Source organism: Gossypium raimondii, chromosome 5 (genome assembly GCF_025698545.1).
Source record: "Gossypium raimondii isolate GPD5lz chromosome 5, ASM2569854v1, whole genome shotgun sequence".
Lineage (NCBI taxonomy): Eukaryota > Viridiplantae > Streptophyta > Magnoliopsida > Malvales > Malvaceae > Gossypium > Gossypium raimondii.
Genome location: NC_068569.1, coordinates 7,544,493 through 7,558,706, shown reverse-complemented (window position 1 = coordinate 7,558,706; position 14,214 = coordinate 7,544,493). Strand labels below are relative to the sequence as shown.

General features: G+C 35.0%; 1 protein-coding gene and 1 pseudogene across 1 annotated transcript; one reads left to right on the top strand and one right to left on the bottom strand.

The window, feature by feature from the left end:
- Window positions 1-167: 167 nt before the first annotated feature.
- On the top strand, window positions 168-5,679 carry LOC105769855 (two-component response regulator-like APRR3). Its single transcript, XM_012590787.2, has 12 exons — window positions 168-498; window positions 1,277-1,616; window positions 2,012-2,173; window positions 2,303-2,436; window positions 2,708-2,875; window positions 3,001-3,184; window positions 3,266-3,662; window positions 3,766-3,793; window positions 4,007-4,303; window positions 4,404-4,685; window positions 4,861-4,934; window positions 5,029-5,679. Exons 2-12 carry the CDS (start codon window positions 1,322-1,324, stop codon window positions 5,102-5,104), a joined length of 2,097 nt encoding a protein of 698 aa, XP_012446241.1. The 5' UTR covers window positions 168-498; window positions 1,277-1,321; the 3' UTR covers window positions 5,105-5,679.
- A 2,808-nt stretch (window positions 5,680-8,487) lies between these two features.
- LOC105766774 (laccase-17-like) lies at window positions 8,488-12,684 on the bottom strand (annotated as a pseudogene).
- Window positions 12,685-14,214: the final 1,530 nt, after the last annotated feature.

The window sequence follows — 14,214 nt, the reverse complement described above, 5'->3', positions numbered from 1 at the left end:
ATTCTTTAGTTTATTTAAATATAATTAAAATTATTAATTTCTCATATCCTACGTTAAGAAAAACTTCAAAACGTCATCGTTTCTACCTAGGGCGTCTCATCCGCTCCCATAGACACGCAAAACAAAAACCACTAAACGGGCCTTACGTGTTCCTTCTCTAGATCTGCGAGTATCGACCTAAGATTCGGCTCTTCCCCGCTATGCTCTCAGCTTTTGATTTTATCCAACTCATCATTCCATCCATGGCTCATATTTTTGACATGCGTAATTTCGCCACTTGCCACGTGATCAGCAGCTCCACACCGCATTTCTTACACGTCAGCACCTCCCTCTCTAATAATATCTTTTCTTCCCCCTTCAAATATTTCTCAATGTCAGTCAAGCATTTTTCTTCACTCGTTATATAATTTTTATGAAAACCCCACTAACAAAGTAATCTGGAATTCTTGTTCGAGTGTTTCTCATGGCGGCTTACTTATCCATGGATAAGCTGTAAAGGTATCAACTTTCATGTCCATCTCTTTTTTGGTTTATCCATTTGTGTCCAATTCTCTTCTGAAGTTTTATTTTATTTTTCTAAAGAAAATTGAATGGGGTTTTTCCGCTTGAGTAAATCTACTAGGACCCTGTTCTTTTATATAATTCAATGCTATGTTTGGCTGCTGAGGAAAAGGTGAATGAAACATGTGAGAAAGCTTGAAGCTTCACTTCTTTGTTGCTTACGATTTCCTCTCTCTTTTTCCTAATAAAAAAACATATTCATTTCCACTACATTTTTTTCTCTTTAAAAATGTTTCCCTTTGACTTGGTTATTTGAAGTGTGACTTTAAGAAGGTTATTCTTTTTTCGATTAGATCTGAAATTTGCTTGTGAAAGCATTTGATTTATTCGGGGATGGAATGGATAGTTTGTTGCTTGTTGAAAAGCTATTAGACAGTGGATTTTGCTGCAGGTAGCAAGTACGTTTGAAATTTTAAAGTAGAGATATCTTAAGTTGATTTCATCTTCCGAGATGGTTAGCAATTTGAATATAATATTTTAGAACTTGGACTGCCATTTTTTTAATGTAAATTCTGCTTTGGATGTATAAAGATTCTATTACTTTGTTGGTTCTTAGCATATTGTAGTGGATGTAGCAGACTGTAGATGGTTCATTTATTTAATTTACTGTTATGAGTTATGACCAAACGAGAGCATCGTATCTATTCAATTGTTTGCATTCCTTATGGTTGATGCTTTTGAATTAGTTGATGGGAGCTCTGTCTGTGAAATTCAGTGTAAATGATACGGTTTTGTCGATAAAGGAAAGGTGGACAACAGTATGTGTCACGAGCAGAAAGAAGCAAGGCATGGAGTAGAGAGAGATGGGCAAGGTTCAGGCTCAATTGGGGAAAATGGATCAAGGATTGTTGAGAGAACTTTAAATGTAAATAATGGGTCCTTGGAAGCAATTGAGGTGCATGACGTGTCAGAAATTCCTCAGCAACAACCTCGAGGTTCCATGATACGTTGGGAGAGGTTTCTCCCGTTCAGGACCATCAAAGTTCTCCTTGTGGAAAATGAAGACCTGACACGCCATCTTGTTAGTGCATTACTACAAAATTGTAGTTATGAAGGTGAGTATTGGTGTTTATTTAATTGGTATGTTGAATTTTGAGAACTTAAACTCTTAAAAGATGTTGCTATTAGAATGGATCTCATGTCGAAACAAAAATTTTCTTTCTACTTTCCTTCTGAATGAATATAATCTATTGTTTGTTTGAAGAAGTAAATTTTAGGAATATTTACATAATTTGGATGGCCAAATTGGGTGGCCTTAAATGTGGTCAATGAGTGAGCCACCGTAACTAGTTTTAATTAAAAATTTAAATGAATGATTTTCTGGTATTCAAGCATGGAAAACTTGTAGAAGATTTTGATGTGCCGTTGACTAAGTACTTGTTTTGACATTTATGTTATTATAAGCTATATGAAGTTGAAAGACTAGCTTATGTACGTGTTTTACTGGTAGTTGTGGCTGTTGCAAATGGTCTTCAAGCATGGAAACTTCTCGAAGATCCAACTAACCACATTGACATTGTCCTGACAGAGGAGGACATGCCTGTTTTATCAGGAAGTGATCTTTTATGCATGATTATGAACCACAAAATGTTGAAGAATATCCCTGTGATAAGTAAGTTTCATATACTGGCATTTCAAAATTGCTTTAACTGAGACGTAAGGTCTAATTTTAATGATAATTTCTGATTTACATACATGGTATATTTAATTATCATCACTGGTGACATTCTATATTTTGCAGTGATGTCATCTCATGATTGCATCAATCTAGTGTTTAAGTGTTTGTCAGAGGGTGCAGTTGATTTTCTAGTAAAACCTATTCGGAAGAATGAACTTAAAAATCTTTGGCAGCATGTTTGGAGGAGATGCCACTGTGTGAGTTCCTCTAATCTCTGCTTCAAATGAGATGTTGTCTTATGATTGAGATTGGAGTTCAGAAAGTAATGCCACACAAAATTTCATAGTAAAGTTGAACTCTCAAAAGGAATTGACTCAACTTCTTGAAGCCGATGTTGTATCAATTGCAGTTTTTTTGTAGTGGAATTGTACATCTTATCTCCGATTTTATTGTTGTTATTCAGTTCATTGAAAGCAATGTGTTTTAAAGCATCTCTTCTATTTGAATTAATTTCTCATTCTCTCTTAGTCTAGTGGCAGTGGCAGTGTCAGTGAAAGCGGAACACTGTCAAAAAAGTCAATCAAGTCGAAAGTTAATGATGAGCCTGAGAATTATGCTGCCAACACTGATGAGCATGATGATGACAGTGATGTTCTGGTGGGTTGTAATGGAAGCGAAAATGGGAGTGGCACCCAGGTCATTTTAAGTAACTTAACTAATTACGAATAGATGAGGGAGGGGGTTGTGAGGGGTTGTTACTGCAATTATCAATCTTTTCATTGTTTAGCATCTAAGATTGAGGATGTTTGTGTTCTTTCTAGAGTTCATGGACAAAAAGGGCAGCTGAAGGTGAGAGTTCTCAGCTGATGTCTTCCTTAAATCGATTTCCTGATGCTCCCAATAGCACTTGTGCCCAGGTGGTTCATGTGAAGCATGAAAAATGTGGGAGCCCATGGACATGTGTTACTCAGAGAAAAGAATGCCAAGAACAACATGAACAACTTTGTATGCGTTATGATGTGTTTTGATCATTTAGATCTTTCTTTTACAATTTCTTTTTCTTACCGTAAGTAATTGATTTTCCAGTTGATGCCACTGAGGGAAAGGACTTAGAAGTAAGAGTTGAAAGCAATCATGAATGGCAATGTGGAAATCAATGCGAAAATTCACCTACTCACCTGGCAGAAGCAGCCTCTAAGCTATTTGACAGGGGATGGTTTGAGCACCAGGATGAGAACATTACTGGCAATGATCGAACCCCTGATATAATTACCACATTACAACAAGCTGAATGTAGAGCTTCTGATGCTCCAGGCGGCCCTTCTGATGTCCCACAACTTAAAGATGGAGCTTGCCATGGATCTGAAGAAAAGCTATCCTTTGAACTGACTCTTAAGAGGTGGCAAGGAGCATCAGATGGTAGAAATGCTGCAAATGATGGGCATAATGTTTTGAGACATTCTGATTCATCAGCTTTCTCAAAGTAAGAATGTTACTTGCAGAATTTAAACTGAATTTCTCGTTTTTACTGTTAGAGTCAAACTTGAATCATTCTTTTTTACTTGCTGCCTTTACTCGATATGCAGATACAGTACTGCATCTTCGGCTAAGCAGGTATGGTCCATAGCACTGAGGCAACTAGTATAAGGGATGCCTCTGTTTTAATCACTCAAATTCACAACATTTCCCCTTTTCTACTTGATCAATGGCTTGCACACCACTGCACTATTCTGCTGCCAATGATACGAGATCAGTAAACATAGAAAGAGTAGGTCCATGGGGACAAGACTTCTTGAGTGGGTCTAATTTTTGTGGCCATTATTCCAGGCTCTCACAGGGAATGTAGGAAGCTGTTCTCCACTTGATCATAGTTCTGTCACAAAGAAGACTGAAGTAATGTGCACTTTTCCATCGCATTCCAATGGTATTCTTTTGAATCAGTCATCAGTAGGAAGCAACAACAAAAATGATATGACTACTACTGCTAAATTTGTCGGCCCAAAGCCAAAAGCTTTGGTTGACAAGTCTGGGTCCATTTCAACATTTAAATGCCTTCACTCTTCTTCCTTCCAACCAATGCATGGATGTTGTATTTGTTCATCTCAGGAAGTGTCACCTGAAACGGTAAATGATACTGAGTTTAAACTTCTCATTCGCAATTAAGAAGTGCAAACTGGGTATTTCATTCACAGCACCTACTGAGAATGAACATTATCACTTGCAGGTTGGTCATGATACCTCGCTGAAGATCATGGCAATAACTGATAAACAATGTAGATCATCCAGTAGTGTAAATGGGAGTGCCTCAGAGAGCAAGTATGGTAGCAATGGACATAATGGGAGTGAAACAGGTTTACGTGCTGAACATGCAGTCACGGAAGATGGCAATGGGACAGCGAGTGGGAGAAGTGGTGGTAGTGGCGCAGATGAAGACCGGGTTGCACAGAGAGCGGCTGCCTTGACCAAATTTCGCCAGAAAAGGAAAGAAAGATGTTTTGAAAAGAAGGTAATTCACTTGTTCATTTCTTTTTTTTTTTTGAACAATGGGGATTGCATAGTAACCATATCCTGATGGCCTGCACAAATCGTCTTTTAATAAAACAACTTGAAGTTGGCACTTACCTCTTCTGCTTTAGAGTTTATCTTGAAGTTGGCCTTCTTCTATGGTTCTTGTTTGTCAGGTACGGTATCAGAGCAGGAAGAAGTTGGCAGAACAACGACCTCGTGTGAAGGGGCAATTTGTGCGGCGAACCGTGTATGATATTCCCAAGTCTAATGTATATGATTTATTGGTCGTTGCATGGTTACTACTCTAAACTGGTCTCTAATCCTCTCTATTTGTTTTTCAGTTCTGATTGGGGAGGAAAAGATAGTTTGAGTTACGATTTCACATCTGAAGACAGATATTCTGATAGTTTAAGATAACACAGGCAAGGTTTGCTGATTAGTATTACTAACTTTTCCCTTTTCCCCTTCCCATGCCTATAAAATATTGCGTACATAAGATGAGCAGTGGCCGTATGTCTTGGGAATTAATACGTTGACATAGTTTCTATATCGCATGAAAAACAAACAATAGGTTTTAGAACTTATATCCGACTTAGCCCGGATTTGAATCTGGCCTGAACTCCAAACATGCTTCTCCACGTTTAAATAGTTAAAAGTAGTGATTGTGAGGGACATAAGCCATGAAAGAGCGTTTAATTACATGTGGAGCATGATGCATCTTCCCTCTGTTTTTCATTTAAAAAAAGGGGGGGGGGGGGGGAGAGAGAGAACACGATTCCCAAAAGTGTTTCTGGATTGGGTAATTTTTAAGAGAAAAATAATACAAATATAAATAGTCCCAACCAATTATGGGAGAGTTCTTTTTAGATAATAATTATAGGACGTGAACCGTCTTTTCATCCAAATATGTACTATTGTGAAATTATAAAAAAGTTCAATATTTTTATAAGGTAATGGGTAAATTACCAAAATAGTCACTTTTGTTTGGCTCATATTACGTTTTAGTCACTTATGTTTGAAATGTTACGTTTTAGTCACTTATGTTATCACGTTGTAACATTTTAGTCACTGAGCCATTTTAGTTACTGAGCCGTTAGTTTCTGTTAATGGTGTAACAGTAAACTGATGTGGCACGTTAAATCATCATTTCAAACAAAAATTTTAGGTACAATCGGTCTTCATATTTTTTCGTTTGGAGCAATTTAATTTTTTTCTTTTATGTTTTTTAAACTTTCTTTCTTTTCCATCCTCTTATGCTTATTCCTTTGTTTTCCTTCCTTCTCCATTTCTTTCAACTTAGTTTTTCTATGTTTTTTTTTTGAACAATTTAATTTTTTTGAGTGAGGCGAGCTTATGGACTAGTTAAAAATGGAAAGCATAGAAAAACTATGTTAAAAGAAATGAAGAATGGAGGAAAATAGAGGGAGAAGCATAAGAGAATGGAAAAAAAAAGTTAGAAGATTTTTAAATCATTGAAAATGAAAAAATATAGGGATCAATTGTAGAATTTAATCTAAAATTTTCGTTTGAAATGATGATTTAACATGTCACATCAACTTACTGTTACACCATTGTCAACAATTAACGACTCAGTGACTAAAATGTTACAACACGATAACGTAAGTGACTAAAACGTAATATTTTAAACATAAGTGACTAAAATGTAATCTAAGGCAAACAAAAGTGACTATTTTAGTAGTTTACCCTAAGGTAATAGATATAAATTTGAGGATATTTAATAAAGATTTGAACTCAATACCTTAATAAATATATTTGAGGGCATAAATCTAATAAATGTTTTTAGGTGTACTAGTGATTGAATTAATCGGATCATTAATTTTTTATTCAAATTAATTATTAAAATATTAAAAAATATTCAATTCGTGAATTAATAGATTATATATTTTTAGTGAACTGATTCTTTTAACTTTGATTTTAAGGGAAATGGGTCAAACAAAATGAGAGAAAGTAGGGCAGGAGGCAAAGATTTGATATAAGGGCCGCCCACTCTGTCTCCACTCCATTCACCTAGATTACCAATGTGTTTCTGCACATGTCTTTGGGCCCTACCGCATGTTATCCTCTTTTAATTGTATCCGACAATTTAGAATAAATTAAATACGAAATGGTTATCACTTTTTGGCCATAAATTCTTTCAAATTAATTTTTGAACTTAAAAATTATTTTTATATTAGATTTAATTTTTCTTAAGTAAACATTTGATATTTTCTAAAGATTTTAAAATTCAAGTCTCAAAATAAAAATAATTATCAAATTTAGGTCTTATATAAAACAATAATTAAATTTAAAATTAACTTAAAGAAAATATTAATTTTCAATGTAAGAATAAATATCTATTTCAGATTTTGATACGACAATTTACTAAATTTAAAGATTAAATTAAATAAAAAATAAGCACAGAGAATTATTCATCCCAAATAATGATTTAAAATCAATATAAAATATAATTAAATTATGTATAAATCTATCAGATACCTTAATTTTCTTTTCGACCTTTGACCTTAATCTTAGTTGTACTGTAAAGTACAGATTAGAATTCTAGAAAGACAAACTATTTAGCATGTGTACGTTTTCAGTTGAAGCTAAATGCATCAGTGCGGAACGAGTTCTCATGGCATTAAAAATGAAATTTGATGTTACGACGAGCGTGTATGTGTAAAAATTTAATACCACTATTGCTTTTGTCATGCCATTTCAACACGTGCTTTATTGATTGATTGATGGTATTGTTGTTGTATTTTCAACCGCTTCAAGGGTATCCTCTCTTTTAGTGACAATGCAGGTTAAATTTTTTAGTTAAAAATCTAAATATATTAGAATTTTTAATATATTTTTTTATATAATTGTGATTCAAACCTTAATTATAATCGAGTCCGTTTAGTATGTTACAATTTAAGTTAAAAAAATTTTAATTGAATATTTTCATTATAATATCATATGAAAATAGTTTAGTTAATCTATTCAGAAATTATTAATAATTATTTTAATGATTGAAGTAGGGCATATATATATTTTAAATAAAGAGGTTTCAATTTAATCCCTAAATCATGATTTCATCCAAAATCCTTTAATAAAATACCTTTAAGTATCCATCAACATCTCAATTTCATCATCTAATAACTAAAATCATATAAACTTATCAATGATATCTTCCAAAACTTTCAATAAAATGAAAAACCAATAAAATGGTTAGTTGGACCTAATTGTAAGTGTCTCAAAACATAAAAAAATTTGAGGAAAGTGCAATAATTAAACTTACATGAAGCAAATATTGAAAACTAGCTTAAACCCTCTTCAATGGCTGTTTTAAAACTGAAAAATGATGATGAAAATGTCTAGAATTTTACTTTCCTATTTATTTCACTTAAATTTGGCAAATTTTACAATTTTACCGTTATTTCACATCAATTCCTTGAATTTTCTATGCTTATGCCGCCTCAACCATCCCATGTGGGTCCAATTTCTCTTTTAGTCCTCCTTTATTTACTATTTATGCTATTTAATCACTATTTCTTTAATTAGCAAGTTTTGTACCTTTTTTAATTTAGTTCTTTTTAATTAATTAACTACCAAAACGTTAAAATTTTTTAACGAAACTTTACTACTACCTTAATGACACTCTGTAAATATTTATAAAAATATTTATGGCTCGGTTTATAGGACCGAGATCTTGATACCTCTTTTCTAAATCACTTGATCTAATAAAGCCTTATAAAACACAAATTACTAATTTAAAAATCTTTTAAAAACCAGATTTGGCTTGTAAATATTAAATGATAAAAATTTACGAGCTTAATTGCCAGATTTGGTGGTCTCGAACCACTGTTTTCGACATCCCTAAAATTCAGGCTATTACATAAACATTCCTTATTTGATATGTTATGGAACCTGCCTCTTGAATCTGAAATGAGCAAAAATATTCCCTCACCAATGTTTCTCTGCCTAGTGAATAAAGTCCAAGAGATTGATGATTGTTAACACATGGGAAGATCATTGGGGGTGGACTCAACTTCTGATTGGGTAGATCTCCATCCAACACAATCCAAGCCATCTTCAGGCCCCAACTTTGGTGGGCGTCAATGTGGCAATGCATGAACCATACCCCTGTCGTCAGTTGTCACCAATAAGCAATTTAGGGTACAATATACATACACTAAAAATGAAGCAATTGCACTAAGGTGTTATTTCTCCTCACCTGGGTTGTCAGCTACGAAAAGAATAACTACCAAACCTCCTGCTGGCACACCAACAGTGTTCCTTTCAACAGTGTCAATGAGATTAAAGTTATTAGGGTCCTTTTGTGGATCAAAATTCCCAAAACCTTGGCCAACAACAAAGAAATTGTAGCCATGCAAATGAAGAGGGTGGCTTTCAGCTCCTAGTATGCTGGTGTCTTGCATGATTAGCTCCACATTTGTGTTAAAAGGAAGGACTAGTAGTTCTGTTCCATTATTTACCATAGTGTTATTGGGTGGAGTGCCCATATAATCAAATCGGATTTTAAGTTCTCTTGGAAAATCAGTTTTGTAAACCCCATGTGACTTTCCGAAGAAGTGTGCCTGGAGTAATGCTGTGGTTGGCATTGGGAAAGATACGTTATTGACTGCAGCTGCAAACTTGGTTCCATTAGGTCCCTGGCAGGTTCGGTTTTGCCAACATTGGCTAGTTCCAAGGCCAACTGTGAACAAAAACTGCTTATCTACGTTATGAGGTACGCTAGCCGGGGAATGTACAGTAGCTAAGCCGTGCAACTTGTTCGCGAAATTTGCTACGAAGGAAGTGTTACTTAGAGTAGGTAAATTTGGTTTAAACGGAGAAAGGTTCTTAACTGAGATGCTTGAAGGTAAGCTATTGGGTGATAATTCATATTCTAAAATGCCAGCAACTGTTGAATTATTAAATGTGGCCGACCCTGTCACATACGGTCGAGCGGCCATGAAGAATGAGGCATTTAGATATGTTGTTTGGTCTTAAGAAGCACATTCGTGGTCTGGCCAGAGGCGATGAGGATTGTTTCGGTCTTAAATGGTTTAACGTAAACGGCGTCAGCTTCAACAACTGTAAGGGTATGGTTAGCTATGCCGAAGAAGAGTTGATCGTTGAGAGCCGCATTGATAAGGTGGAGAAGGTATGTCTTGCCAGGCTTCACCTTCAGCTTGAAAGTATCTGTCATGAATGATAATGTTGCGCGGAAGCGTGTAAAAGAGTAAAATTATTGTACTAAAAAATCACACTAAGTTCAATTCCCAGGAAAGAGAGGTGGATCACAAGGATCGCTTAAGTACCAGGTCTTTCCTAGCCAGAATATCCCTCTATCGTAATTTAATAGCACAATAAATCACTACAATCACACTCGCAAAATATGCAAAATAAACAATAAAGAACACTAGAATTTTAACGAGGTTCAGCAAATTTTGCCTACATCCTCGGGCACTACCAAATATATTTCACTCTAAAATACAAGTGAAATTTTACAAATAAGGAGAGAGAATAATGCCTTAAGTAGAGAATGGCATTTGTGGGATGGAGAAAATGAGAAATAACTAGGCCTATTTATAGTTGAAGCTTAAGGATCAACTTGTAAAGTCACTATACAATTAGGGACCAAAATTGCAATTATCCCAAGCTAAATTTCAACCCAAAAATCTATGCCTTAAATGCTTAGATTTTCGGTGCCCAATTTTCTGACACAAATATCTTTGAAAAGTCAAAGATTGTAGGTTGCCAATAATCTCCACCTTGAAGATTTGATTAGGATAATCTTATCTTCACACAATTCTTTCTGCCTTCGACAATAATACTTGATAGTGCCTTCTTCAACTGTTAAACTTGCAGGATATTGATCAAGTTCAAACAATGTTCGAACTTGATTGTTGTTACCACCTTGGTCATCATATCTGCGGGATTATCTGCAGTCTTGATCTTCTGAAGACGAATTTTCCTTCATCAATAATTTCCGCACAAAATGGAATCGATGCGTCGATATGCTTTGTACGTGCATGATAGACTTGATTCTTTGCTAAATGAATAGCACTTTGACTATCACAATACACGTCAATATGCTCCTGAACCAATCCCAAGGTTTTAACCATACCTTGTAACCAAATAGCTTCCTTTCTGACCTCATTATGACCATGTATTTGGCTTCGTGGTTGACAACGCAATCAGAGATGCAGTGTAGACTTCCAACTTATTGGTCCTCCAGCAAGTGTAAACACATAACCGGTGGTTGATCTTCGTTTGTCCAAATCACCGGCATAGTCAGAATCAACGTACCCAATAACACCTTTACCAAGTGTAGTATCCTGCTTGAACAGTAATCCAACATCCACGGTCTTTAGAATATACCGTAGAATCCATTTCACAGCTTGCCAATGTCCTTTTCCAGGATTATGCATATACCTGCTCACTATACTAACTGCTTCACCTTCAGCTTGAAAGTATCTGTCATGAATGATAATGTTGCGCGGAAGCGTGTAAAAGAGTAAAATTATTGTACTAAAAAATCACACTAAGTTCAATTCCCAGGAAAGAGAGGTGGATCACAAGGATCGCTTAAGTACCAGGTCTTTCCTAGCCAGAATATCCCTCTATCGTAATTTAATAGCACAATAAATCACTACAATCACACTCGCAAAATATGCAAAATAAACAATAAAGAACACTAGAATTTTAACGAGGTTCAGCAAATTTTGCCTACATCCTCGGGCACTACCAAATATATTTCACTCTAAAATACAAGTGAAATTTTACAAATAAGGAGAGAGAATAATGCCTTAAGTAGAGAATGGCATTTGTGGGATGGAGAAAATGAGAAATAACTAGGCCTATTTATAGTTGAAGCTTAAGGATCAACTTGTAAAGTCACTATACAATTAGGGACTAAAATTGCAATTATCCTAAACTAAATTTCAACCCAAAAATCTATGCCTTAAATGCTTAGATTTTCGGTGCCCAATTTTCTGACACAAATATCTTTGAAAAGTCAAAGATTGTAGGTTGCCAATAGATAATAAGTTCTCCAGCTGAGTTAAATGACTCAATTAGCTCATCATATTGTAGTACTAGCCTTTTTGTACCTTTGGCAGAACAGTTGTAGAATGGTCCTGGATGTCCATTGATGGTGTAAGCATCAGAGACATTTGGTCCTGCACCTGTTTGAAGAGCTTGGCTAATAATTGCTTCTGTATCTGCATTGAACCATTCACCTGCAGTTTAATCATCATCCATGACGATTTATGTCAGCAAAAGTAAGGTCACTTGAAGAAACAAATAGATGGAACTTTATGTCCCTTGATTTAGAATTTATTACCAAAAATGATGGGAACTTCTTTGTAAGGCTTGGGAAATGGGTAAGGAACACCAAGCCTAGGAAGAATGATCAAGGGACCATAAACAGTTGCTCTTAACCATGATATATGGGCATGCCAGAAGAGAGTTCCCCTTTGGCCTACAATTCTGAATTTGTACACATAACTTGGGCCGTTTTGTATGGGACACTGAGTCACATATGCCGGTCCGTTCGCCCATCCAGTTCAAAGCTGTCGAACATCATGCCTAAAAGGGTAGTAACTTACAGTTGAGGGAACTTCCTAGACTACATAAACAATGTGTTTAAGTGAAGAACTTCCATACCAGTGAATGGTGATGTTGTTGGGCACATGGTTAACCACTTTTACTGAAAGCTGGTTGCCTTCCCTTACCATGACACAAGGACCAGGAAACTGCCCATTTACCGTTACGATGCTCTTGGCATGGCACAAACGAGCTACGTTTTGCAGCTTGATCTACAAAAATGAAAGTGACTTCTCTTTTATACTGTTCAATGACTTTAAAGTGGTCGATGGGAATGGGATACATACATCAAACTTGTAATGCCTGGTGATCCCAGCTACAGGCAGTGGAAAAAGACATAAAGTGACAAATGTGAAGACAAAGACACCCATAAATGCTGTTGATTTATAAACAGCAGCCATACTATTTATGTCTAAGAGACTTTAAAGCTTAAACTACAGCTTGAATACACGTATATGGATCAGAGATCAGGCGGCTTAGACTTCGACTTGGGGAAGTGCCGTCAAAGATAAACAATTTATTCGGTCTCCTTTCTTTTTCAACTGACAACTTCGGCTTTGTGTAGAAACTAATAATCCTAACTTACTTTCTGAGAGCAACTACTAAGTATAGCAAACATCGCTACTTTTGGACTTGAAACTAGCCGCCAAGCAGGCATACCTGGCCTTTGTTCCTTAAATAACTCTAATTTTAGTTATTGTAAAGTCTTACAATTCAAATCATTAACTTGCTTAAATTCCATGATTCTTTCTTTTCCGTTTTCTTTTTACCTGTTTCCAATATTCATGTCAATACATATTTAGAGTTACTTGGATCTTTAAGAAATTAAATATCTTTCTGTCAAACACATGTTTTTAGCCGACACTTATACTCTAATTCAAGTAGAATAAAATGGTATCATTAATTAGTACCAACTGAACAAGAAATTTCTATTATTTATCTTTGCGGCTGCTTCTCATCTTTAAACCCCATTCATAACCACAACCTCATGTAGAAAGTGTCAATTGATATAATTATGAGATATACACTCCAAGTATATGCCTTTGTGAATATTTAAAACATCAACGATTGTACTAAAGGCAACAAGTGTGAGATGCATAGTTTATACAAATATTTTTTAAAAATTATGGAACATGATACTTAGAGAAACCTCAATGGACGCAACATGCCTGAAGCAAAGATATCAGCATCAACAGACAAAGCTTGATTACAATACAGGAAATCAAACTTCCTTCTTGTACCAAGTTGCTAATTGATGGGTTCCAAATTTTGAAGAATATATCCTTTTTAAATCTCATCTCCAAAGGTCAAAAGAGTTGGTATTTTTTTTATAAGATTAATATTTATATTTATATAATTAATAAATAAATTCAACCCATTTTTAATTTAAAGTAAGAGCTAGAAAAGCCAAGAAGGATATGGGCCAACAACTCCTCAAACAAGTTGCTAAAAGAAGTTTAGAAGGCCCAAAACCCCTGTCTAAACCGCATTCAAATGGTCCTTTTGAACACATTCTGGCTGTATTAATTATATCTATCTGTATCTCACTATATATGAAAGTTGACGTAGTAATATTAAATGGTATTTTACTTTTTTTTATCTTCTATATAAAATTAGAAAAACACACAATATAATCTGACCTTAGAATATTAAAGTTTTTAACATATTCACTTCAGCATTTCAACTAATCACATTTAATTTTCATATAAATATTTTTATTACTCATTTTTTTAAATTAAATCAATGGTCGCCCCGATCAGGTCACCAGTTCGATTAATCTAACCAGTCCAATTAAAATATTATTAAATTTTTTAATAAAATATTGTTTTAAAAAAAATTGGTTCAATCAATTTGTACCAATTCTCGATCTAACCAGTTCAAAACTACTTTTCAAACTGGTCTCTCGGCTGGCCCGATTCAAACAACATTGT